At 45.0% G+C, this 27,057-nt stretch overlaps 2 protein-coding genes across 3 annotated transcripts; both read left to right on the forward strand.

Moving 5' to 3' along the window:
- The first annotated feature begins 409 nt into the window (after positions 1-409).
- Positions 410-1,764, forward strand: LOC133909221 (hevamine-A-like). Its single transcript, XM_062351554.1, has one exon. It carries the CDS (start codon positions 616-618, stop codon positions 1,522-1,524), a length of 909 nt encoding a protein of 302 aa, XP_062207538.1. The 5' UTR covers positions 410-615; the 3' UTR covers positions 1,525-1,764.
- An 11,253-nt stretch (positions 1,765-13,017) lies between these two features.
- Positions 13,018-16,353, forward strand: LOC133909222 (glucan endo-1,3-beta-glucosidase 14-like). Of its 2 annotated transcripts, XM_062351556.1 has the most exons (3): positions 13,018-13,203; positions 13,811-14,877; positions 16,169-16,353. In XM_062351556.1, the coding sequence occupies exons 1-3, from the start codon at positions 13,143-13,145 to the stop codon at positions 16,217-16,219; spliced, it is 1,179 nt and encodes a 392-aa protein (XP_062207540.1). In that variant the 5' UTR covers positions 13,018-13,142; the 3' UTR covers positions 16,220-16,353. The 2 variants fall into 2 exon arrangements, with proteins under 2 accessions (XP_062207540.1, XP_062207539.1); XM_062351555.1 differs by lacking the exon at positions 16,169-16,353 and having other exon boundaries at positions 13,811-15,101.
- Positions 16,354-27,057: the final 10,704 nt, after the last annotated feature.

Here is a 27,057-nt window from a genome sequence, read left to right on the forward strand (position 1 = left end):
AGTTGCAGACCTTGTGGGCCTGATGGCCTGCGACAATAGATAACGAACAGCTGACTCACCTCTGGGACTAGCACAAGGGCCAACTTGGTTGCAATTTGAAGAGCGTGTGAGAAGATGCCAATGTAAGTCTGCAGCGGCACGATTGCATCACAGAAACGCACTAGCTCTCGCGCACTGAGCGTTTCTGAATTCTGACTTTCTGACCAGAGGCAGGCGTGGAAATTCTAAGAGACGAAGCCGAAATGGTCGTCGCACTTGGCCGCGAGATGAGTGGAAGCAGCTGTTGTCAAACCGACGACCTGCTCGCATAGGTCAACGTCAACCACTGCCGACACACTATAGTCGCCTCGTGTTAAGATGCAAGAGTATTATATTGACAGTGCCCTGCTTTCGATAAGTCTCGAATTCCGACCACTCATTGCGCTATCCCGACCTTGCTCGGTCAACCAGTGATGGCGTGCAAACCTAACGAATGATGAATCGTAGTGAGAACAAAACTGCGCCGTTGCTAGTTGCGCACCACATTGCTCAGCGGATCCAGCTATATAAAGGCCAGTAACGTTGAAGCACAACTCATAGTTCAGAGCACTGCATACCAAGAACTCGAGAACAAAGATGGCAAGAAGCAATTCGTTTCCGGCAAAGCTGTTGGTCACGGTGGTTGCGTTGTCCGGATTAGCAGCCGGAGCGCTCGCCGGCGACATCGCGATCTACTGGGGTCAGAACGGCAACGAGGGCACGCTGGCGCAGACGTGCGCGACCGGCAACTACAAGTTCGTCAACGTGGCCTTCCTCCCCACGTTCGGCAAGGGCCAGAAGCCGGTGCTGAACCTGGCCGGCCACTGCAACCCGGCGACCAACGGCTGCACCGCCGTGGGCGCGGACATCAAGTCGTGCCAGCGCCTGGGCATCAAGGTCTTGCTCTCCATCGGCAGCGGCGTTGGCAGCTACGGCCTCTCGTCCCCGGCCGACGCGAGGACGGTCGCCGCGTACCTCTGGAACAACTACCTCGGCGGCAAGTCCCCTTCGCGGCCCCTCGGCGACGCGGTCCTCGACGGCATCGACTTCGACATCGAGAGCGGCGGGAGCATGTACTGGGACGTCCTGGCCAGGTTCCTCAAGGACTACTCGTGGCGGCCGGGGAGCAAGCCGGTGTACCTTGCCGCGGCGCCGCAGTGCCCGTTCCCGGACGCGTCGCTGGGCACCGCGCTCAGAACGCGCCTGTTCGACTACGTGTGGGTGCAGTTCTACAACAACCCGCCGTGCCAGTACAGCTCGAGCGCCGGCGTGGGCAGCCTGGCGCGCGCGTGGGCGCAGTGGACATCGATACCGGCGCGGCGGGTGTTCCTCGGCCTCCCCGCGGCGCCCCAGGCCGCCGGCAGCGGGTTCGTGCCAACCAGCGACCTGGTGTCGCAAGTGCTGCCGGTGGTCAGGAACTCGACCAAGTACGGGGGCATCATGCTGTGGTCGAGGTTCTACGACGGACTCACGGGGTACAGCGACGCGGTTAAGTCCAAAGTGTGAGCTAAGCTCGTGTCATGTCAGGCGTGTGATTCAGATGCGTCCATGTGCGTGCGTCGTGTAAGATCGAGTACTCTACAGAGAAACGTAGACACAGAGTGATCGGTCTGCAACGAGAATGTGTCCAGAGATCTCTCTGTTGTGCTTTGGCTGTATCTCCGGAATGAAGCCATACTTCGATCAGTCATCTGATACAGTGAACTGTGAACGCCATTGTTGCGGCGACAAAATGCTGCGTGCTAATCCGGAACTCTCTCCCAACGTTTCTGCTTTCACGGCGAGAGTGATTTAGTACTGAACAAGGTTGAGGCGTTTATGCTTTAGCATTTGCGTGCTCGCCGGCTACTGTTTGCCGTCTCAACCCTGAACAGAGTACTAGTACAGCAGGTCATTTCTTAAGGTATCTGAGTACTGTACAAATCTTGTAACCTTTACTACAACTACAAATATACACGCGGCGTTCTCTGCTTTGTAACCTGTCTCTACTGCACTTGGACTCATTTTTTTACCCTTCAAGACGTGTCTCTACGCACTACACTATTAGATCTGCGCTGAGATTCTTTATGTTAAAAAATATGTAGTTTTACCACAGAATGGACGCCAATCTCGATTTTTTTGAGAGATTTATTCTTAGAATTTTTTTGGCACTATAAATATAGGGGTGAACCTACTATTGTAAAAAATAGATGAATAAAGAGAAAATTTTTCTCCTATATCATGTCTCCTATTTGTGTGATTGTTTATCGCTAGAATCTCTGGACTATATCCGATAGCAGAGGTTTCTCAATATGTTATCAGCACGAAGCTTTGATGGAGACCAAACTAGAAATTTGGATCGTCTTGTTCGTAAGGATTGAAAGATATGATTGATTCGATACGTTTTCTAGCTACTATTGTTTTTGCTTTGAATCTGTATATCTACATGAATAGCATAAACAGTAGCAGTAGCATGAATATCACATCGCAAGAATAGCATAGCATCGTAGCATGAACAATAGCATGGAATAGATCTATATGGTGCAATAGTACTAGTGGGCCCAATAGCTGCCACCATGTCGCCGGCCAAAATCTAGTGATCGTCCCCCTGCACAGAATGCGGTGGCTCGATGGCCACCACCACAAACCGAGAAATAAAAAGAAGGGCACTGCCCGAAGTGGCGCCACCGCATGTCGCACCACGCCACTGTAGCGCTGCCTCATCACCCACAAAAGGGGGTGGCTTACACTTTGGATCGTGCACCAATAACAAAAAACTAGTGATGACTCAAGTTATGACCCATCACTAATGACAGTAATTAAAAATATTTGGCTCAGTTTTAGTAGTAGAATAGTTGTGACCTATCACTTATATACTCTATAGTTTTATAAAGCATAACTTGACACAACACTAGCCTACTACTGTACTAATGCCAGAAAAATATAAGGGCCACAAACTCCAAGTATTATCGAGTCAGAAGATCCATATTTCAAATTGAAAGTGTATTAAAAAAAAAGCAAGCCAAAAGTGTTTGATCTTCAATTTGAGTGTGTCCAGTTTCAAATTAAAACATATTTGATGGACAGCTTTGAAAGTGCTTTGAATTCCTCTAGAAGAAATAAATATGAGTTAAAAGTGTTAATTCTCCATTGAATTTGTTTTTCATATCTTGCTTGAAGTGAAATATCTTAAATTATTTTTATTTTTATTTTATTTTTCTTTTATTTTTTCTCACTTCAGCAGCACTAGAGTATGAACTATTGTACATTTATGCTCAAATTTAATGTAACGAGTGGCGGTTATGGACACAAACACGTGTTCTAAAAATAGTGCAGAAACTTCTGAGGGTGAGAACTTAATCTTCTAGGCTATTTTTGGCCTAAAAAAATTTACCAAACCCGATGAAATGGGGGAGAAACAGATGTAACTTTTCATGTAGATATTCGTAGAGTAAAAAAAAACGTCGATTTCGGAATCCGTATGCAAAAGTTATGCTCATTTTATGAAAAATACTTTGAATCGACCGGTTTCTGTGTCTATTATACAATGAATATTAGCAACGGGTTATAACTGTGACATATCACTTATGACTTTTGGCAAAAAGGTTAAAAGAATATTTATCCGGCTCCCTTCAGAACGCACGCAAGGGTGAGGTGGTAAGGCTGCTACGCGCGTGAGGGTAGGTCGTGAATTCGATTTTTATGGAACGCAAAGTATGAAAATAGTGTGAAAAATTGCAAGGGACACATAATGAGTGGTGATGGCATTGAGTTGGGTTGGCTCAACTTTTTCGTATCTAAAAAGCGTGAAAACCGTTCATCAGTTATAAGTGATGGATCATAATTGTGACCACTAATTTATGATTTGTAATAAGTGATGGGTTAGAGTTACGATCTATCACTTATAAGCTTTATTAGTGATAAGTTTTGACTCATCACCAATAATCTAATTGGTGACGTGTTCTTACCCGTCACTTGTGACTAGTCATCAGTGACACGCTCGAGGTGATAGGCACGGGACTTGTCACCCATAGAGGTTATCACCCGTCACTTATAGCATTTTTTCACGCAATGGAGGTTGAAACTTGTCAGGCCATTATCGAGGAGGTTTAAACCTATTTGGTTGGATGCATATGCCTCAATTAGGCTCACGGGATACAGCATCCCGGTGTTTGGTTGCCAGTACCACTTTTGGAGCCTAGCTTACGGGATGCAGAATCACTGTTTAAGACTGGCTCCTGATTAACATATTTTAATTGCGTTTCTCTAAGCCGAACTCACTGGATGCAGATCTAGCTTAGCTAATAATGGTATTAGTGTGTAATTAATGAATATTAATTTATATTAGTATATTTTAAATTAGGTTAAAATTTAATATAATAAATTAAGTATTATACAGCGTATTTATTTTAATCTCATACAACATATAAACATCATGTTAAAACTTTTTTTTTTATTTTAACATGACGCGGAGAGCGAGGTCGAGGTCTCCGAGGCAGTCGGGCTGGAGCTGCCGTTCTCGTGCCATGCCGGATCGTACTCAACGTGCGTGGGCAAGCCGTCGTCCGGCGAGTTGGACCAGTCAGAGGGTTCGTTCCTGGACGACGAGCAGATGGCCGAGGGGTACGTGCTCACCTGCGTCTCCTACCCCAAGGTGGACTGCGTCATCTACACGCGCAACTAGATAGATTGGTGGTGGTGCTGTGGATCCTGTGGTAGGGCGTGCTATTACATGGTTTTGGTATTCGAATCCAAATAACGCTGCGTCGGCTCAAACCGTGGCTATTCCAACATGACACGTTGAGAGAGGTTACAAAGTGTCTATGATCTGTGATATTTGTTGTTAAACGTTTTAGTTTTATCCCTCTCTGTACGGTGTCTGTCACACGTAGTTAGTTTAAGATTGATTCCACAAAATGAAGTTCAGAAGTCAGGACTGCTTGTGTGCGCTTGATTCTGAACAATGGGGCCATTGCTTTCAAAAACTGTTTGGCAGGCTGGGCTGTCTTAGCCTGGAAAGTGGCAAAATCATTGAGCAGTCTAGGCCTGGCCCAACATTACTACTACCTACACTCCTAAACAGCAGTTTCGTTGTTGTAACTTTGCCAGAGCTGGGCTTTGCTGAAAGACTATGTATGATATTAAAAAAAACATATATCTATTATTATATTATTAATTGCCAACAAAAGAAGTCTTTTCCTTCGCTCTCAATGTCTAGAAATCACAATGTAAATTAGAGAAAAAAAAGAAAACAAGTATTCATATCCATGTTTATAAATTACCCACTATTACAAAAAAATAACTCAAAATATCTCTATATCTGCTCCTTTATTACCAAAAGAAGCCTCCATTTACATTACTAATTGGCCAACAAAAGAAGCCTCCATCTTCGCTTTTAAGATCTAGAAATTAGTACGTTAATCAAAGAAAAAATAAAATAAAGTGTTCGCATATTTATAAATTACCCGGCATTGTCATTACGAAAACATTAATCCAAAATACTCATATGTCTGCTTCTCTATTACCACCTCTATCATTATTGCAAATAAATCCAAGTATAGGGAAAAAAGATAATATAATACAATTAATGCATAAGTTCGTTGCACCCGATTAAAGTTGCAATTCAAATAATACCATATACAAGAGAACGACCAATCTATTTAGCCCGATACAAGACAATCACCGATCTATTTAGATCATGAAAAAAATACAACCATCCACTCACATAAAAAATGTAACATTCTTTCTCCCTCGTTAATTGTGGAACTACAACCTCTGGCAACGATAAGAAACATCGATATAGCTATTGATTTGCAGAGTAGGACACTGAAGAGAAATGGTACAAGAGTTTACGGGCTACGCTGCACTAGATTTGAACCGTGTAGCTCAAGTTTACAACGTTATGAAGGTGACAGGTGAATACGTAGTCTGCAGACCACATAGATGATAGAGCATGATCTTTCAACCCAAACAAAGTTGTTTGATTGAAATAGCAAAAAAAACGAGAATAAGTGTCTACGGAGCAAAATCTACATGAATAGAGCAAAGAAAGGATGATGGTACTCAAACAGATAAAAACATTGTTATGGCAGATCTAAGTTCGAATTATATCTATCTAGTAGCAAGCATATTAGTGACAGAATTAAGAGCGATGGTAAGATAGAAGTACAAATTTATCATAAAATTAGGATGATATGATAGTACATGTACAATTAACTCTGGCATACCTGGGGTAGCTGCCCCTGTAAGCAATGGCAGATTGATATGGAATTCCTTCTGCTGCATTAATGCTACTAGTCTGAAACTGAATCTTTTTTAGAACTAGTAGGTTGGCCCGCGTAATTGTGTAATTAGTATTATATAAGATACTGTTGTTTTAGTTGAAGATTATAAAATGAAACTTGTAGACGGTGGATTATGAAAAGTTTGATTGTTATAATCTGAATTGTAAAAGCTGGTAACTATTTTGCAACCTGAATTCTGGTGTGGGTGAATTGCTATTTTTTGATGTTAATAGTATGTAATACCCTCAGCTGTTTTAGATGACATGTTTATTATTTTATGACACGTTTATTTTAAAATAGGAAAATGCACAAATAAAATTTAAAAGATACATAACTCATGCATAATTGAATATTTATCCGTAAATACGAAAATACATACATTAAATTTAAGAGATACATAATTCATACAAATAGCCTCTCACAATCGTCCTACTCTTTCATAACAAACAAAGCATTATCAAAGTTATCATGAAAGACATTCATATCTCCCTCTTCATCATAGAATTCACCATCTTGTCATAGATACACTGAAAGCATGCCAAGAGAAATACGACTTCAAACTCTTAATTATTTTGACCTATTTGGGAATATTGGGCAGAACATTTAAAATTTTCAATTGCTATATGTTCTGCATTTCTTTGACAAAATTTGGAATGATCGCCCATTTTTTTAATCTATCAATCAATTTGATGTTGCTTAGCGTTTGAAGACGCACACGCAGGCACATAGATACACACTGCAGCGACCAGCACGCCACGCTAGCGTGCAAACAACGGCGGTCAACATATCTTAACGCCCACGACACGAAGCCGACCGGAGCAAAATAAGAGCACCATAACACCTCCACGGCGACACATGGTGACAAGGCCAGAGCAATCCACTTCAATTGCCACAACACAAAGGTCGGCTAGAGCACAACGCTTCAACGACACTGATGGTTGGAGGCAACACCCAGCTCGACAGAGACGCACGGCAGCAAGGACATGCACAATCAGGGATAAAATAGAATTCAACGTGCACGCGCAGTGATAACAGCAAGCACAGCTAGATATGGCCTTACCGAAGATGGCACATATGGGTGGGGCGGTGCGTGGACAGATGCTCCAGCTGCCATGTCGACCTGCTTACTGTGTTGGCCTGGGCCAGAGCGGGCCGTCGCGATGGGATGGAGAGTAGCATCGGGATGGGACGCACTGCCTGGAAGAGAAGCAGCACTCGAAACGGCCTTGTGCCAGGGAACGAGCCCTCTACACCGACGATCCATTCCAGCTCGGCCGCCAGAGCTCGCAATACGTTCCAAAATGCGATGATGGTGTCGACCTCGAGCGCCTCCATATTGAGGTCCAGCTGATCCATCCACACCGGATCAACATACTTTTGAAGGTGCCGGCTCAATTTTTGGCGACAACGGCTAGGGTTCTGCAGGAGCAGGCAGGGGGGGGGGGGCATCGGTGGTGGGGTGAAAAGAGAATGGCAGTGGAGAGTAAATTTAACGAAAGTGAAACAATACGGTAAGAAATGAATTGTTAGATTGTAGCAACCTAGATACCAAATAGCTATTGTCTAATTCTATCTCCTATCTATTTGTTTCAGCTTCAAATTATAACTCAAATTTAGTTTACCATACAAAACAGAAACAAACATAACCTTAGCAAGAGACTAGGTACCTACTGATGGCCCCGTTGTTGTTGCAACGAAGCTAAGCCCTTTATGTTTTGATCTCAAGATTGAAAAAACAGCTAATTTAGGTGCTCTTAGGGCGGGAAATTATCGAGCCCACCATAGTTCAATTTATTTACCGCAACACATTTCACTTACCATCGTTGGCTCATGGACTGGGAATTTGAGGGTGCATCCAGGCCAGGGCGACGTGACCGTGCGACGGCCAGCGTACCAACAAGGCACCACGTGACTCGGCAAGCATTTTTTTACCTCCTAAACTCGTTCAAATATTATTCCTAATGTCAACACAAATTAGCCAAACTTCATCCCTTGACTCCTAATCGGTGCTCCATATGAATCTTTTTTTTTTTGTTTTATTTCTTATTTGTTCAATCATGATAGCTTGAGCCTATGTTTAATGTTTATTTATGTTCGATGTTTAATTACGCCACATCCAATATTTTAACAGTGAAAGTTTGCTCCGGTCACTCGAATTCCTGGCTACGCCACCGATTGTTTGGTTGGTTAAATTACCTGGTAAGCTAGTAAGAACATAAGATAGCGCCTAAATAGCTCTATACATGACTATGACATCCACTTGTTTGACCCAAATCAGTAGTTAGGCTTTTCCCCGGGCCGACCCGGTGATCAGATCGTTCTGCTCCCTGATAAGATCCCGATTGCTTTCAAAGTTCAAACACCGGCGGAGGCACCCCGACTTCTCGCATCAACAAGTCAACAAAGCGAACGCCATTTGAAAACCGCGCGAACCAGATAGCGAAAGCTGCGCCTAAATTCGCATGTGCATGCCGCCGCCGGGCATCGCGATGATCTTTCCGCGCGGCGGCGTAGCAGACAGCAGCGCAGGTTCAGGCAACCTGATTTTACCGGTCGAGAAAGCCAGCAGCGCCGCCGGCGGGGGCCTCGTACCGATCCACGACTGCGGGCCACATCGTTTCCCGTTACAGTTTTCTTGACCGGCTGACGTGGAAACATAAAGTTTGGTCAGCTTTTGGTCGTGAACGCCGTGCGGCCGGGGCCCGCTCCGGCGTGGCAACGAAAGGCCCCCTCCTCAGGGACACGTGTGGGTGTGGCCGACGACCGACGGCGGCGCTTGCCGCCGTTCTCCGTTCGACTCGACGGCTTGACGCCGCCGGTGGTTCATCGGACGCTTGATTTGCCTTTCAGAGAAACCCCCATGCTAATCTCCTTTTGTGAAGTGCTTAATCTTCTGTTCGTTTTATGGTGTACTATTAGTTGCTGCCAAGAAAGGTACTGTTGATTCACACAGCAAGGATTAATCAGTGACAAGTTGGTGCTAGGCGCTAGAATTGGGCTTTGGACTTTCCAACACAAAGGAAAAGTGGTACGGCTTTCCTTGGGCTGTCAGACGTGACATTGACATTGTTGGGTGAGTTTGTGTAAACCATCAGCAGCAGCACTCACTACCCGGGCCGGTCCTGAGATATCGGGAGCCCGGAGCAAAACTTAAAACGAGGCCCTTTTAATAATAATAATTATTATTATTAAAATAATTATATATATATATAATATTACCAATACACTCAAGATGCATTCAAAAAATATTCATAACAATTATAGCCAACTCATCTGAATTTCTTGAAGTGCTCGAATTACTCTAAAAAATTTGTCAAGGGCTCCTCTCTGTGATCCTATAAACTCATCTGTTTATTTCCTCTTCTTTCTTTTCTCACTGCCTGAAGGATATTTTCTAGACGACATGATAGTGTTTTTGTGCTGAAAATTAGAGAAAAACACAATTATGAGTGTCACTGAGTTAGATCAAAACGTCTGTATACTAAAGTCTAAACCCCAATCAATTATGAATAGTTTAATACCTGGTTGCTATAGTGGTCTGTTCATGATTCCTGCACGAGAGATGAGATTGGCTGATCGAACTCCCTCCTTGCTGACTTGTTGTGCTATGTAACATGGACAGACAAACATGAGTCAGAGATACATGCGAATATTCGATCATGGGGATTTGGGAATTGAAAAAGGGTGATCGGTGATTGCAAATTTGCAATTCACAATTCAGAGTTTCAGACTAACTCACAGGCACGTACAGGTGATGGACTATTGGAGTATTGGTGTCCCGGCGGCCGGCGTGTTGCCGTGGTAGCGTTGTACGTCTGTGGTCGCCAGCGGCCGGTGCGGCAGCGCAGTCTTCGAGTCTCCCAGTCCCCGTTCCACGGGGCCCCAAACGAGTACGAGACGAGAGTCGAGATGCGATGCAGATGCAATGCAAAACGAGAATAGATAAGCGTGAGCCGCGAGGAGTCGCAGGCAGTATTGATGGGAACTTGCCAAAACGAGGAGTCGCAGTCTCGCGCGGACTCTCGCGATGCGCGCAGCGCTGACTAACGAGTCGATTTTACCTGCCTGACGTGAGTATACAATGAAAATACGTCTCATGTACCTATCTTGTACATACATGGGGAGGGGCCCCTAGGAATCGGGGGCCTGGGCGGCTGCCCTGCTCGCCCCCCAGGGCCGGCACTGCTCACTACATCATCAGAAGGAACATCCGTGCACAGTAAGGAAAGCTTCGATAAGGCGTGACCACTTTTGCATTCTGAGATCGATGACATAGATGTGAACAGACTGGAAAATTAAGAAGTGAAATGATACCTTGGCATTCAGATGTAGTTTATCATAGGATAACGATTATGTGTGGATGCTTATGCATGATGTGCTGTGATGTAACGTAGCAAGCCACAACACGCAGCTGCGAAAAACTATGTTATCTTCGGGCTATAGTTTCATATCTGTATATGTACAGACGGAGCCTGGCTATGAGAACCTGATACAGTACGAGCATATTGCTTTGGGTCGATCCTCCACTCATTGAACATACCAGTACTTACAGAGTAATAGGTTCTCTACGTCGGCAATGTTTGGTGATCTTCAAGAGGGAGGCGAGATCGAACACTCGCTCTGTGTGGTCCATACTACCTGACCGTACCTGCTAAATTCGGTAGGTCTGGTGGTGGCGTCGGTTGGTTAACACAGTACACAGTGACTCAACATTCCTGGCTTTGCAAAATATTCAGAACTACTACTACTACCATGCAATGATCTATCATCCCTACGCGACAACAGCTACTGAGCTTACCTAAAAAAAAGCTACTAAGCTACGCAAAATTGTTCTCCTACGAGTATTCGTGCAATCATATATTCATATATTATCCGCGGCATGGGACATTGGCCCGTCGGACTCCGTGTGATCTGTGCCTCTTCGTTTACTTAATTCAAAGAGACGTATCCAAGAGAACTTGGAGACATGATTGCTGGATACGACGCATCGCGTTCTTCATGCATCCTATAAAGACGCGTTTCCGGTTAAAATATGCGAAATGGCCGTTCACATCGCCCGGTTCAGACTGCCCCAGAGAAGCGGTAGCGTAGTTTTACCTTCATCCAGTGTACAATCAGAGAGGGTTAGGCGAAGTAGGATTCCTATTCCCGTATGCCGGCGCCAAGGGAACGAGGAGATCAGCAGCTCAACTCAATTCATGCGCTTCCTCCTCGTTTCAGATCAGACAAAGGTTCACGTTGACTGTTGCATGCGCGGATGTGCAAACCCCCTGAACAAAAGAACAGTATTCCACCGTACACGAAAATATCTTCTCTCACTGAAGTCTGACATGAAACATATTTTCAAGGGAGATGGCCGATCTGGGACGCCGCACACGTTCGCGGAAAACTGTGGCTAGTGGAAGCACGGAACGGCGAGTTGCAGCCGCTGCGAAGCACAAATTCCCGACAATTAGGTGCTCCAAATCTCAAGTTTGCAGCAGTTACGTCTCTGCAAGGAAGGAAGCAGGGTAGAAGTAAGCGCGGGAAGCGTAAAGGGAACTGTGACAGAGCCGACGCGCACGTGCCGGTGAAGCGGTGGCTCGCCACAGCCGCCGACCTGGGGAGAGAGGTATTTTTTTCTTTCTTCAGCCTCCTAATAAGCATGCGTCTGGAAACGAGATTGATGTCTCATGTGACCAAAAAGGAAGGGGGAGTCAGGGAAGGGGGTTGATTGGGAGGGGGACTTCCTTCGTCGCCTTTGAAGTGTTTTTGGGGAGGGAGGAAGGTCCGACGGAGGAGGTAGACGTGAGAGCAGCGAGGCGGCAATGGACCATCGAATGAGCCGGTGCTAGGTAGGAGAAACAAATAGATTAGTGCGGCGGTAGATTGTAGGTGTGGATCTGGCGACAAGAGGGGCGGGGTGGGGGAAGCATAATATCCGTTTGGTCAGGATCTTAGTATATCCGTCGAATGTTGAAAAAATAGCACAACCTTCAGAACTCCATTCGATGGTCACGATTCATCATCTGAACATAATAAAAAATATACGACTGTAAAATAGCAACAACTTTTTGAGTTGTGAACGCTGTTACTTATGATGATATATGTGAGATGGAGCTTTTTTTAATAATATTATTTTATTAAAAAATTGTAAAAGTAATAGTCAAAATCTGATATTTACATAAACAGGTACTTGTCGGCACGCCACGTGCCGACATCTTACATGATAGTAGGCCCAGAGGCATGTTGGCATTTCGCACGCCGATAGGTCATGTCTCGCAGACGATATTTTAAAAAAATCATAAATTTTTTTATATGATCTCGGATGGAGATGATATTTATATAAAAATTGTAACTATCAACGAGATCTATAACTTTGTAGTTAAATATTTTTTCATTTAAATCCATTTAAATGCTTAAAAGATGGCTTAAAGTGCCGGATCTAATTTTTGAGATCTGAAATTTATGACCACTTTTTGAGCATCTAAACAAATTAAAATGAAAAGATATTCAAATACAAAGTTAGAGATCTCGTCGAGAGACACAATGTTCGTATAAAGATCATCTTCATTCAAAATTATATAAAACAGTTATAAAAAAATTTAATATCATATGCGGCCCATAAGGTCCCATAGGTATTTATTTATACAAATATCAAATTTTAGCTATTATTTTTACAATAATAAAATAATGTTATTTTAAAAAAGATCCGCGAGATGGCGCCGTCACGGGGAGTATAAAAACCGAGGGGGCGGTAAGGCCACCGGTCAGGCTGCCCTGTACTGGAGTACTTTAATGCGAGCATAACAACCGTTCCTGTATCGGCGAAGAACAGAGGTAGGAGGAGAGGACAGAGAGGAGAAGGGAGGCCAGACGCAAATGGGGCACCGCGCGCGCGTCTCCTCGCTTCTGCTCTGCCTCGCGCTGGCGCTCGTCTCAGGTAATTCGGTGGCCGCTTGCTTGCTCCTGCCGCCATTGCTGTTGGCTTGTCTCATGTACATCTGTCCTCCCGAATTCTTACAGCTCTTTAGAGTTCTGGGCACGATGCTATGTTCTTGTTCATGATTGTAATATAGGTTTCTTTTTCCGTTTTGTTTCAAGAATTTTAAAGAACGATTATAATTCCTGGCGAGAACAGCACTGGAAGAAGCTACGAACCAGAGCATGGAGCTCTGAGATCCAGCAAACCTTATTAGCATTTTCTTTGCAACTAACTACGAGGCCATTTTCTCGCGATTAATTGAGCCCAGTTGCTTATTCTTGCTGAAACCACACACTTCTGAATTGACCCCTGTTCTATGATTATCCCATCTGCTTGCATACATTATTGATTAGGTACTCTTTTTTTGGAGCGATTTTTTCTGCGGCTTAATCACGTAAGCGACTTGGTACCTAAAGCATTTCATGGTTGTCTGGAAAAGGAAATTCAATTCCGTTTCAAAATCTTATCGTTGAGAAAAATCAGACCGTCAGGGCAGAAAGGAACATTATTTTGATAGCAATTAGTGCGTGATTGCTGACTGCTAAGCTCGCCGTGTATTTCGCAGTGGACGTGGTGTCGGCGCAGCAAAAGTTCGGCATCAACTATGGGCAGATCGCCAACAACTTGCCGGACCCGACGCAGGTGGCGGGGCTCCTCCAGTCGCTGAACGTGAACAAGGTGAAGCTCTACGACGCGGACCCCAAGGTGCTGACATCCTTCGCCAACACCGGCGTCGAGTTCATCATCTCCGTCGGCAACGAGAACTTGCAGACCATGGCAAACAACCCCGGCGCCGCCCGCCAGTGGGTGACGCAGCATGTGCAACCCTTCATCCCGGCCACGCGCATCACCTGCATCATCGTCGGCAACGAGGTGTTCTCCAGCAACGACATCGGCATGATGGCCAGCCTCCTGCCCGCCATGCAGGCCGTCCACGGCGCGCTCGGCGACCTGGGCCTCGGCAACCTGGTCACCGTGTCGTCGGCGCACTCGGTGAACTTCCTTGCCACCAGCTACCCGCCGTCGTCGGGTGCGTTCCAGGAGGACCTCGCGGAGTACATCCAGCCGCTGCTCGACTTCCACGGGCAGACGGGGTCGCCGTTGCTGATCAACGCATACCCTTTCTTTGCGTACGAGGCGAGCCCCGGGAGCGTGTCGCTGCCGTACGTGCTGTTTGAGCCCAACCCTGGCGTGCGCGACCCCAACACCAACCTCACCTACGACAACATGCTCTACGCCCAGATCGACGCCGTCTACGCGGCCATGAAGGCCATGGGGCACACGGATGTCGGCGTGAGGATCTCGGAGACCGGGTGGCCGTCCAAGGGGGACGAGGACGAGACCGGAGCCACCGTGCAGAACGCAGCGGCGTACAACGGGAACCTGATGCAGAGGATCGCCATGAACCAGGGGACGCCACTCAAGCCCGAAGTGCCCATCGACGTGTACGTGTTCGCGCTGTTCAACGAGGACATGAAGCCCGGGCCGACGTCGGAGCGGAACTACGGGCTGTTCTACCCTAACGGCTCGCGGGTGTACGCGCTCAACGCCGGCTCCGGCGGTGGGTCGGGCCCGGGCGGGTCGTTCAACCCGTACTATTCGTCCATGTTCTCCTCCTCGTCCCAATTGGCGGTAAGAACAACTTGTTTGACTGAACGAGTGCTGCTGCTGCTGCTGTTGCAAGTAATTGTACTACTCTTACAGTCATACTGTTAATTAGCACGAGTATTCTCTTGCTATTTAGTGATACCTTGTAATCTTGTACACGAAAACATGCATATCAACCATGGTAGGCCTAGATTCCAAAATTTGGCATGACAGTGAGATTTTTCAAAAAGCTCGTCTCTTTTCTCTTATTCCCCTAGCAATGATATGAAACTGTGACTTTTTCCTCCCTGTGCACAAACCTATCGAGATATGGAAACATATAAAGGTGAGGTCGATAGATGGCAGGGCATAACGGAAAGCGTCATTTCCGGGTGTTGGACCGAAAGAACGAAGCATAACATTTAGCCGCGGTTTGCATGGTTTTCAAAGATTAACAATGCTGTTCTTTCGGCGGCAGGCTGAAAGGTGTTAGAATACATGGGCTTCCCCATTATATTTGAGTAATTTTCAATAATTTTTAAAGAGCTAATTAAATAGATGTGTGAAGGTATTTTTTAGTCTTAACTTACTAATGAAGGTGAAAAATGATTAACTTATAATGAATTGTCTCCTCCACCATCTTAGCATATATGTATGAGAGTACTAGGATAACTCGCGAGTGCTTACCTCCTCACCCGGTTGTGACGAGGCGCACGACACATGTATGAATGATCTGCCAAAACGAGTCTGATCATGACGTGTATCAACCACACAATCCTCTATATATATATCTGTCAGCTACCGCTACAAAGAATATACATAATTAGGATTTTGTCTCTCTCTGCTACACCGTCATATATAGTCCGCTCCATCCTATTGCAACAACGTGCATCGACAAGCAGGAGAGAAGGACGCATCGTTTTGGGATGCTGCACCGGGAGAGGACGGATAAGAATTTTAGGAAGAGCTCGTTGCGACTGCTTACAATCTGCTTTCTTTACATCATTACAGTTTGCTTCCTCTACGTTATCTTCATTGTTATCTGTTGCATCCCTATCACGAGAATTTCTACATCTCACACTGTTATCAGATACGTTCGCTATGATCTATCATATTTAGCATGCCTATTTTTCTATTGCTTTTTTCTTAAAATATATTGGAGAGATATATGTTTATAATAGACTATTGCAATATGAGGATTATAATAGATCGGTTACTGTTTATATTATATTTAGAAATTAAATTAAATTTGAAAGTACGTATCCATCCAACAAAATGGGCATGTCAAAACCGAGCAACAACTCCTTTCTGAACTTATTTTCCTGGTCGCTTGCAGATAACGTTTCCGACGGGAGTGGTTGTTCTATTCGCCGCATTATTCCTCTGAGCTTCCTCCACACCAACCGCCCAGAGAGAGGCGCGCAAATCATTGGGGCTTTCCTTCTGACTGACGCAATCCGGTCTGAGTTGTCATCACCTCTCATCAGAGCCGGCGGGTGCATTACCCTGACTGACAGCGAGGTAACCGAAGAACTCATCTCAATTCTCTTTTCCATTAGCCCATTTGCTGACGCAGTTTATCTCCAAAATAATTAGAAAAAATACCAAGATATAGCAATGAGAGCTCAGGCTCAGCTCGTGCGGCTAGGTAACAGGTCGCGCCTAGCTGTCTCGCAGCTCAATTGCGGCTGCTCCACTTTCAAGACAAGGTTGTTTAACATTAGATTGAGGAAGACCATATTGTTACTTGATCACACTACCTGACGCAAATCCTGATATCCTCTTCTTTGATATCTCACGAACAGCATCATCCTATTTGATGTCACACGAACAGCATCATCCTATTGGCTAGGCCATCTCAGCTCTGATCTATCCCCTTTTCTTCTTTAATACTTTAGTTTTTCGTAGTTGCTTCTATGAGATATGTCCGTTTTTATTTGCATCATGTTAAATGTTGGCACTTAGATGTACTGATCCCTTTCCCTTCTCTATGCTTCTTTCTGAACCTTTAGTTTCTTTTTTTCTGGTTGGAAGACTATTATTCCATTATTCTGGTAATAGAAAAAAAAGATCGCGTCCAAGCTGCGACGGCACTTTGGCGCTTAGCTTCTGGTGAGCCATGTGAAAGGATGTCTAGCTGCCGTATCCGTCATGGTCGCCGACGGATGGCGCCCCGTTTGTTCAGGTTCGTTCAACAGTGCAGTGCAGTGCAGCTGTTGCATATGGTCCCTTCCGGTGAGGTCGCTGTCCGAACGAACCAACAAACCATCCAGAGCCGTCGAAATTTTTTCGCGTCATCCGCAAATGATCCATGATCCATCACGCATGCGGACGTTTCAGATAGTGTTACGCCTTGTCCCTGTCCGCACACAGCACGTTTGGTCAGCATGCAGTCTGCTGTTGATCGCTGGTCGTGACTTTTTTTTAATTCTAGCCTTTTTAAAATTAATATTTTAATAATAGTCCGCTAAAATCTAATTTTTTAGGAACTATCCCCTTTTGTCACGCCAAAGTGTCTGACGTAATTCCCTAACTTAGTCACGTCATATTCATTGGCGTGACCAAAATATCCATACCGGCGAAAACTCCGACACCGTTACACGTGAGTTCGACGTGGTAGACTAAGTCACGCCAAATTGGTTGGCATGACTCAGTGAACAGTTTTTTCGCGGATGAACAGTGCTTTCAGCGATTTCAATTGTTTCCTTTCGGCTTTCTCTATTTGGGTAGTGGGGTTGCCGTACTCTAAAATTTATGAAACTTTTTCTGTATGTCGTATAATTCATGATGAATCCATTTTAAAAGGATTCACCTCAATACCCCATCTAGGTTTTAAAATAAAAAAACTCCAAAAATAGTTATTTTTAGAAATTTTAGTAATTTTTAAGGCCTCAAATAAATTCCCAAAAATCTGAAAAAATTCACTAATATTCCTATCATGTAGCTTAATAATTTCTAAAATTATTTCCAATCCTAGATTACTTGGTGAAAAAGTGAATTCCTTTACAATGCTCCATTTATATGCATTTTTATCATTTCATACTATTTAGCCTTGTAAACGCCCTCTAAATAATTAGTAATTATGTTTGATTTTCTTCAAAATTTTGCCAGCACTTAATGCAACAAGTAAAGGTCCTATTTGCAAACATGCACATCCAATAGAGTCGTAGAATTTGAATTATTCAATTTTGAATGTTGATATATGTTACAATTTCTTCTATAACAATAATACTTAGGTGACTTGTGGAGCCAAAAAGAATTGCCATTTGCGGTCTAAACCATACCAAATTTATTGTATGGATAGTTCAGAATATGTTTTAGCCGAACCACACACATGATTTTTAGGAAGACTAATAAACTTTAAATAAGTAGACTAAAGAGAAAGAATAAATGAAAAAGAGTAAAGATTGGTATATAAATTACAATAAGTTATTTTATGTAGTTATACTTGCCATCCGAAATGTAGAGGTGTCGTATTGTCTTCTTAATACCTTTGACATAAGTTGTTGTAGCAGGTTCAATAGAGACCTCTTGTCCTATTGTGTCTGTATAATGTTAGATTATATGTTATTTTATTAAAGTTATATGATGGTATTACAATAGATAAAATGTATATTAGAAATGGTAGATGTAATATATAAATGAATATATAGTTACCTGACATGTCTCTAGTGTAATTAATTCTGGTCCTTAATGTATCAAAGGATGCTAGAGTATATGCATACTTGGGGAATGTTGGAGAAGCACCAGGGAATTCAATTACCTCAGTGTGACCCGTAAATTTTATCATGTATATGTGGTCAACTGCTCGATAATTATTCTTAGCTGGGAACACTTGAAAAAACTTCAAGAAATATACATCTCCTTCTCTAAGGTGTGGCTTGAATTGATCTACATGGCATTGTGGCACTTGAGCTTCCATTGCATTTCCCTATACATTTGCATAGAAAATTATTGTAAATGATGTATACTCTTTTATTGTTCTAAAGTACCTAATGTTTGTGGATACCTCTTGATCCAATAGTACAAAATCAAGTCTATGGACCTTTTCTGTTTTGTCATCCAGAATATATTCGGATAATCTTGTCACGACAGATGTGTTGTCATTTCATGCTGTCAGTGAATCAGGAACCAGGGGTCCCCAAATCCCAAGGTCAGGCCAGCAATCTGCCACGTGGCGCCCTCCCGCAGAGGTCAACTCCGTAAGGTAAAAAAGACTAAGTCCCGGGAGAGGGCGCTCGGGGTCACAGTCAGTGGTCCCCGAGTACCCGGGTTCCCCGATGATCTGTGAAGACCAAAGTGACCGGGAAGAGAGTGCTCGGGTAGGTAAATAGCGACTCCCGAGCACCCAAGTCCCCCGATGACCAGGAGAGCCAAGTACCGGGAGAGGTGTGCCCAGGGCCGCGAGCAGTGGCCCCCCGGGCACCCGAGTACCCCGAGCACTCAAGGAAGGTAGTTCCGGAGAGAGTGCTCGGGGCCGCGGGAAGCGGCCCCCGAGCACTCGGTTCCCCGAGGATCCGTACAGTCAAGACCGGGAGAGAGTGCTCGGACCGTGAACAGTGGCCCCCGAGCACTCGGTTCCCCGAGGACCAAGAAAAGGGCATTTTCGGGAGAGAGTGCTCGGGGAGGTGAACAGTGACCCCCGAGCACTCGGTTCCCCAACGACCCAAGAAGCCCCTCAGTCAGTGGCCCTCACAGGGGTCCAGCGATGAGGTGTCAGCCGGTGAAAGGCCCGAGGCCGCATTTAAGAGCGTGTGTGGCCTGTCACCTCCAACTGCTCCCGCCACGCTCGGTGTCAGTTCTTGCCATATTCTGGCAGAAGAGCGTGGGGACATTAAGTGCACGGGTCCCATTCCGTGCCATCCGGCGCACCTCGGGATAGCATCGCGAGGCCCGAGGCGTTCCGTCTACCGCGCTGCTGTGGCAGGCGAACAAGACAGGGCGGGCACGTCAGGCCGCTCTGCGGCTGCCCGGTGGGCCCTCTCCACGGCACCCGTTGCCAGCGCCATCATGATGACTGAAGACCGTACGCGGGGCACGTTTTCAACCCCCGTCACTTCGCGCAGAGGCCATGATGACGCCTTTTCCATTTATGGCACCTTGGAACTCGTGCCCTCCTATTCAGGGCACGCTACTGCCGGCGGGTATTTAAAGCGGCCGACAGCATGGATAAAGACAATCGGGAAAAGCTGGGCAAGCTCTGCAAGGTTGAAGAAGTTAAGGAATTAGAGAAGGTCGAGAAGTCCAAGGGCACCCAGAGCCAACATGCACACACAGATCGAAGAACACCTTCGTACGAGCATAGAAACTGAAGAACAAGGAGCCCTAGGCTCTAGGATAGACATGCATTCTTGTAACTAGCACATTCCTGAGAGACATTCTTAAGACATTTATAGCATCCACACAGGAGTAGGATGTTAGGCCTCCATACGGCCCGAACCTGTCTAAACCCCCAGTGCATTTACTTCGTTCCGCACTAGATCGTTCCACCCCACCAGCCATCGCATTTACATCCATTTATTTCTCCAGCAAACTTATTCAGATCATCCCCCCGGTCGAATCTCTAAAAAGGGGTCCCTCAGGATCCCTGCGACAAGAGTTAACCCTCCGACACATGCTAAAAGCTCTGTCGTGTAATCACCATCGGATGGCTCATTCCAATCCACAGTTAAACTACTCATGGATAATAGTTACCACTGTTTCATTCAATGTAACCTAAATTGTGTATAGATTCTTGATGAACATATTTCATGGCTTAAACCTAAGAACATTAATATTATCTATTGCCTACTTTCAACAAAATTGGAAATTATTTCCTAATTTAAATGTATGTTTCAAAATGCTTAATTCACCATGTAGTCTCGAAGGCTGTGGATAGCCATAGCACTTAGCCATGTTTGAACATGCATAATTTAAAGTTTATTAATCTTCCTAAAAATTATGTGTGTGGTTCGGCTAAAACATATTCTGAACTATCCATACAATAAATTTGGTATGGTTTAAACCGCAAATGGCAATTCTTTTTGGCTCCACAAGTTACCTAAGTATTATTGTTATAGAACAAATTGTAACATATACCAACATTCGAAATTGAATAATTCAAATTCTACGACTCTATTGGATGTGCATGTTTGCAAATAGGACTTTTACATGTTGCATTAAGCGCTGGAAAAATTTTGAGGAAAATTGAACATAATTACTAATTATTTAGAGGGCGTTTACGAGACTAAATAGTATGAAATGATAAAAATACATATAAATGGAGCATTGTAAAGGAACTCACTTTTTCACCAAGTAACCTAGGATTGGAAATAATTTTAGAAATTATTAAACCACATGAGAGGAATATTAGTGAATTTTTTCAGATTTTTGGGAATTTATTTGAGACCTTAAAAATTACTAAAATTTCTAAAAATAACTATTTTTGGAGTTTTTATTTTAAAACCTAGATGGGGTATGAGGTGAATCCTTTTAAAATGGATTCATCATGAATTATAGAACATACAGAAAATGCTTCATGAATTTTAGAGTACGGTAACCCTACTAGTCAAATAGAGAAAGCGGGAAGGAAACAACTGAAATCGCTGAAAACACTGTTCATCTACGAAAAAACTGTTCACTGAGTCACGCCAACTAATTTGCGTGACTCATGCTGCCACGTCGAACTGTCCACTTTGGTCACGCCAATGAATATGGTGTGACTAAGTTGGAGAGTCACGTCAGACACTTTGGCGTGACAAAAGAGGCTAGTTCCTGAAAATTTAGATTTCAGCAGGCTATTATTCAAATATTAATTTTAAAAAGACTAGAATAAAAAAAAAGTCCGCAGTTGGGCAGGCTAATGCACATAGTGCAGGTGGGCGTCCTTTTGAGCAGTGCTGGAACTTGAGCCGTGTTGTGTCATACAGTCTGGTTTTATCGTGTCTATGTACCGTATTATGTCATACGAGTTAACTCTAGAAAAGACTAAGTATAGTCATGGGCACATCGTGCCATATCGACCAATGCGCAGTCCTGTATCATATTATTTAAATAATATTTATATATTTATCTTTTATCCTATTATATTTATGTCTCTAATATTCATATATATTCTATATCGTCTGAGCTTACATATTTATCAATTATTGTACTATTCTACACTTGTATCTCTACTCACACATATTTCATATTACTCGATAATACTTATATATTTATTTTTTATCATCTTACATTTGTATCTCTCATACTCATATATCTCTCTTAATATCTCACGTTTTGTATAAGAGATGTTAGAGTATAAAACACAAAAATAATTATGTATATTGTGTCTCCTTTTCGTGTCATGTCGACACATGCTCAATTCAAACCATTATGTCGTGTCAGCATGTTCACCGTGTCAAGATCCTAGTATGTTATAGCTCTCGTGTTTGTATCGTGCTGATGTGATTTAAAATATTTTATAACGTGTCATGCTTCAGACCGTGCTAACACTCGTATCATAACGACTCAGAAATAGCACGGGCCAAGTGAGCTCTATCTTGTGAGCTCAAAGCTAACCGACTCTTTCAAAGTAGACTGACCTGTTTGGTCGCCTTAATCACGCGGACGTGGAGGCGTCTGCTAGAAAGAGGATGCAGGAGGTGGATTGAGGAATATCAATGCTTTTGTCTGATACGTACCCTTGTTCTGAAGTTATTCTTCATGTAGCACGTTGTGTGATTTTTTTATAAACACCGGATATTCATTCACATACAAGAAACTTCATATGGACGAAAATCATCTCAAAGCAGGTTCTGCAATGCCTTAAGAACAGGGCATTGAATATTATGGAAAATATGATTACAAGAGTAAACCAGATCAGCTCTATCAGCCTGAAGCCGAGCCTTCTTAGCTAGGCTATGAGAAATTTTATTTATCTCCCTATTGATTTTGCGCACTCAAAATGAATTCCCTGATTATTCTTCATGAAGTTAACTAAATCTGGTCTGTTTTATATAATATAGTTTATCACTAATGATATCACTATATGTTTGATAAAATTGATTTCGACATACATGTAATTTACATCCGATTTGGTATTGTAAAATCGGTTGTAACACATTGAGGGATGTTACCATCCTTGCCTCTATTCTGAACTCCTTTGGCGAAGCGACAGGGCTTAAAACAAACTTCTTCAAAGCTTCGGTCACAATGATAAGTGCTCCGGGGTAAAATTGGAAGTTCTCACCGACCTCCCAATTCTTCAGGCAAACATTCCGATCACCTACCTTGGCCTCCACTCTCCACGAGGCAGCTAAAAAGGGCTGATCTTCAACTGCTGGTGGATAAAACTACTACCAAAATATCCTCCTGGCACAGAAACTTCATCAATCACAGTAACCGCTTGACTTTGGTTATATCGATTCTCTCCTCCCAACAAATCTACATCCTTACAACCATCAAAGCCCCTCCAACAACGCTTAAGGAGATCGATTCAGCTTGGCACCGCTTCCTGTGGTTGGTTTGCCAACGAATCACGGGTGGAAAATGTAAGGTTAATTGGGACTGTGTATGCCATCCTAAAGAAAAGGGTAGCCTTGTCCTCCACCTTGAAGCTTTCGGTCGAGCTCTTCGGCAGCGGTGGCTTTGGCGTGAATGGAAGAGCCTGCAGAAGTTGTGGGTCAGCTCAGAGACCCATATTACCTAGCGTACAAAGTTTTTTGCAAAGACCAAGGAGGAACATTTTGGATGTAATCTTTCCAAAATTACCCCTAATTAAGTCCATGCATGCGCCATCTGCATGCCCATTTGTTAGCTATCGCCATGCATGCCACACGCGCGCCCACATCAGCTGCATGCTCTCCCGCGTCCAACGCGACATTTCGTCGCCCAGAACGGAAAAAGCTTGGCCACGTGCTTGTAGCTCCCAGAGAGGCCTGCAAAAATTTGGCCGAAGCCATGGCGCCCAAGAACACGTCCAGGCGGCATTCACGACCAAATCAGCTGCATGTGCTCCCGCGTCCATCGCGCGCCCAGCTCCGCATCCTTCGCGACGTTTTGTCGCCCATAACGGAAAAAAGCTTGGCCACTCGCGCGCATAGCTCCCAGTGCGGCATGAAAATTTTGGCCGAAGCCATGGCGCTCAGGAAAGATTTTTTATTTCATCCATGGCGTGCAGAAATTGGAGTATAAAGAGAAGACGAGTTGGCAAATTTGATCCACAGAACCACTCGCTCCTCCTTTCAGTCTACCATGGCGAATTTGGATCTAAACAATCCGATAAACTTTGAGGAGATCGACGCGTATGAGGGTCCAGTCATTGACTTAAATGTCGATCTGATGTGCGATGATTCTAGCGGTGAAGGTGTATTTGTACCCATACAGCAACTTAGATTCAAGTTCATTGCTTTAATTTGACCGATGGTTCTCACCACTCCTTCCTTGCACGAACAGATGGAGAAGCCCAAAGTGTTGTTGTCGGCGAGGTTCACGGCGTCCATGCGCATAGAGAAGAGGCTGGTGCTAGTTTTGTCCCAAGCCGCGGGCAAGTCGGTGCTGGTGTTCACGCGGGCCAAGTGTGCGCTAGGCTCGGACTCGCCGGACGCAGCCGTGGCGCTGGTTTTGACGTAGGCAGCTGGCACGCCGGTGTTGGTGTTCACACCGATCGCGGACGCGGCAGGCTTGGACTCGCCGGACGCGGCCGTGGCGCTGGTTTTGACGCAGGCAGTGGGCATGCAGGTGTTGGTGTTCACGCCAGTCGCGGGCGCGGAAGGCTCGGACTCACCAAGCGAGGACGTGGCGGTCGCGAAGTCACTAGGAGCAGTGGCTTCATTGGCTGGGGACAGGGCGGCCTCTGGCTCGCCGATGGAGTGACCGCTGGGCGCGACCATTTTAATGAAGAACATAGAAACGAGGAGGAGGCGAACCATGACGTCGAGGTAGAAGAACAGGCTCATCTGAACAAGGTCGGATACGAGCATGTTGCAGTCGTCCATGAAATGAGTAAGTTTGATTCCATTTGCAGAACCCTCTAATTCGATTGTTGTTCGTGGTTTGATTTTGTTGTTCATCTTTTTGGTGAACGGTAGGTAACGACGATCGAGAAGAAGGAGAAGGAGGTAGAGGCAGCCACGGGCAAGTCGGTGCTGGTGTCCACGAAATGAGTAAGTTTGTTTATTGTACTGTTGTTTTCTGAACATGCTCAAATACACAAAAAAAAGTTTGATTACATGCTCAAAAGTTGATTGATGTACATTTGTAGATCAAGGTGGCAATGTCAGTAGAAATAAACAGCACACCAATGAAGATAAACGGGCTATATATGCCTTGCTCCTGCATAGAACTTCCTTTGGCGTATTGAAGCGTGGAGTGACTGCGGCCGTAGTTGCCGAAACTGGTGTGCCTTTGAGAACTGTACAAAGGATATGGAAGAATGGAAAGGATGGGAGGGTATTAGGAGTGGTGAGCAAGAAGCCAAATAACTGTGGCTGCAAGAGAATTGTTTTCAATCCTGAAACCATTAAGGAGATACCATTGCATAAGAGGACTACTCTTAAAGATATGGCGTGTGAGATGCATATGTCGAAGACCACATTATTCAGGCAGTTGAAAGAGGGAAAGTTTAGGCGGCACACAAATGCAATCAAATTCACGCTAACAGCTGAAAACAAGAAAGCTAGGGTTCGATTTTGTCTGAACATGTTAGAGCTCATTAGCTTGCCGCATGAACCAACTTTAATACAAGCTGCATTAGTTCATCGATGCAACGATGGCACCAAAATTTTCAACATGTCGCCAATTACCTTGTTCTCTGAATCGGGCAGCAGTGAGTCACGCATAAATCCATCGTCCAGTGTATCCGGTGCGACTTCGTCCAGCAGAAATTGTTCGTCGTCTTGTCCGTGGCCGCTCTTGTCGCCTTGCCTGTGGCCACGCTCGTCGACTAGCCCGTGGCCTGCGCGCACTAGCCACCATCTGCTATAGACAAATTTGAGGTGCACACAAGTCCTCGTCCTCGGCCCCTTCGTCGCTGTCGTCCGAGCCCTAGTCATCACCCTCGTCATCACCCTCGTAACCGCTCCCATGGCCATCGTCGCCCTCGACGTCATCCTCATCAAAGAAATTAGAGATGTACTCCATGAAATCCTCCTCGGTGAGATTTGTCAGCCAATCCGAACCACACGTGCAAACCACAACGTTAGCGCCGACGCCATGTCTGACCTCGCCACCGCCCTCGCTGTTTTTCCCGGTTTCCAAGCACACCAAAACACCAGCGCGGACACCATGGTCGAGCTCGTCGTCGCCTTGACTGCTATTCCCGGCCGCCACGAGCATTAAATATTCTGCTCGAACGCCATGGACTAGCTCACCGTCGCCATGGCTACTTTTCCTGGCCGCCACGCACAACACATCTTCAGCGCGGATGCCATGGCCGAGCTCGCCGACGCCGTGGCTGTTATTCCCAGGCGCTGTCTTGAAGGGTTGCGGGTAGGCTACGCTAGCACAAAATAAATTTTCTCTACCGCATTCAACCAGGAAGCCATGCGAGTAGGGGATCATGAATCGTTACCACTTGACGAGCAGTGCAGCGGAAGAAGAGTTGGAGCAGGCCAATCCAACGTCGTGCGCGTCAAGTAGTCGATCGTCAACCTCGTCCCGAGCACCTTCCGAGTACTCGCGGGTACGTCCCGAGTACTCCCGAGCAGATCAGCACCGCAATAGTAGCAGCACCTCTACGGTATCCACACGTACAAGGATGGAATCGCCGTGCGCCGGTGTGCTAGCACCGCGCGCCCGGCTAGGGTTTCGAAGGGAGTTCGGGAATAGGAGGCGGCCAGGGTTTCTGAAAAACTCTATGCGCCTTGGCCCCTGCCTATTCTTATATAGAGCACGCTAATGGGCCTTTAATCAACATTAAAGCCCATTATGACTCTAAACCCTAATGGTCCTTTAATCAACATTAAAGCCCATTAGCAGATCCAATCCGCAAACTCGATCGCCTCTAGGGCATATTACCAACAATCTCCCACTTGCACTAGAGTCAGCACAAGTTTTTATATTCCATCCCCTTAAGTGTGTGACCCGTTAGGTTCATGTGTAAACGGCCGCTATCCGGAAACCCTTTTCCGAATTGCAAGTCAATAGCGGTACCTAGCAGGACATATTGACTCCCGAATGCACACAAAGATCATATCGGCTGAACCTTGATATACTCATGCACCAATCCCTTTACCACACGATACCAGTCAAGCTCAAGGCGAGATT

The sequence above is a fragment of the Phragmites australis genome, chromosome 2 (assembly GCF_958298935.1).
Source record: "Phragmites australis chromosome 2, lpPhrAust1.1, whole genome shotgun sequence".
NCBI lineage: Eukaryota > Viridiplantae > Streptophyta > Magnoliopsida > Poales > Poaceae > Phragmites > Phragmites australis.

Excerpts from the sequence above, each read along its gene's own strand:
- LOC133909221 (XM_062351554.1), top strand. The coding sequence starts at position 616 with ATGGCAAGAAGCAATTCGTTTCCGGCAAAGCTGTTGGTCACGGTGGTT.
- LOC133909222 (XM_062351555.1), top strand. The coding sequence starts at position 13,143 with ATGGGGCACCGCGCGCGCGTCTCCTCGCTTCTGCTCTGCCTCGCGCTG. Across the intron at positions 13,204-13,810 it reads CGCGCTGGCGCTCGTCTCAG|TGGACGTGGTGTCGGCGCAG; the intron begins GTAATTCGGTGG and ends TGTATTTCGCAG.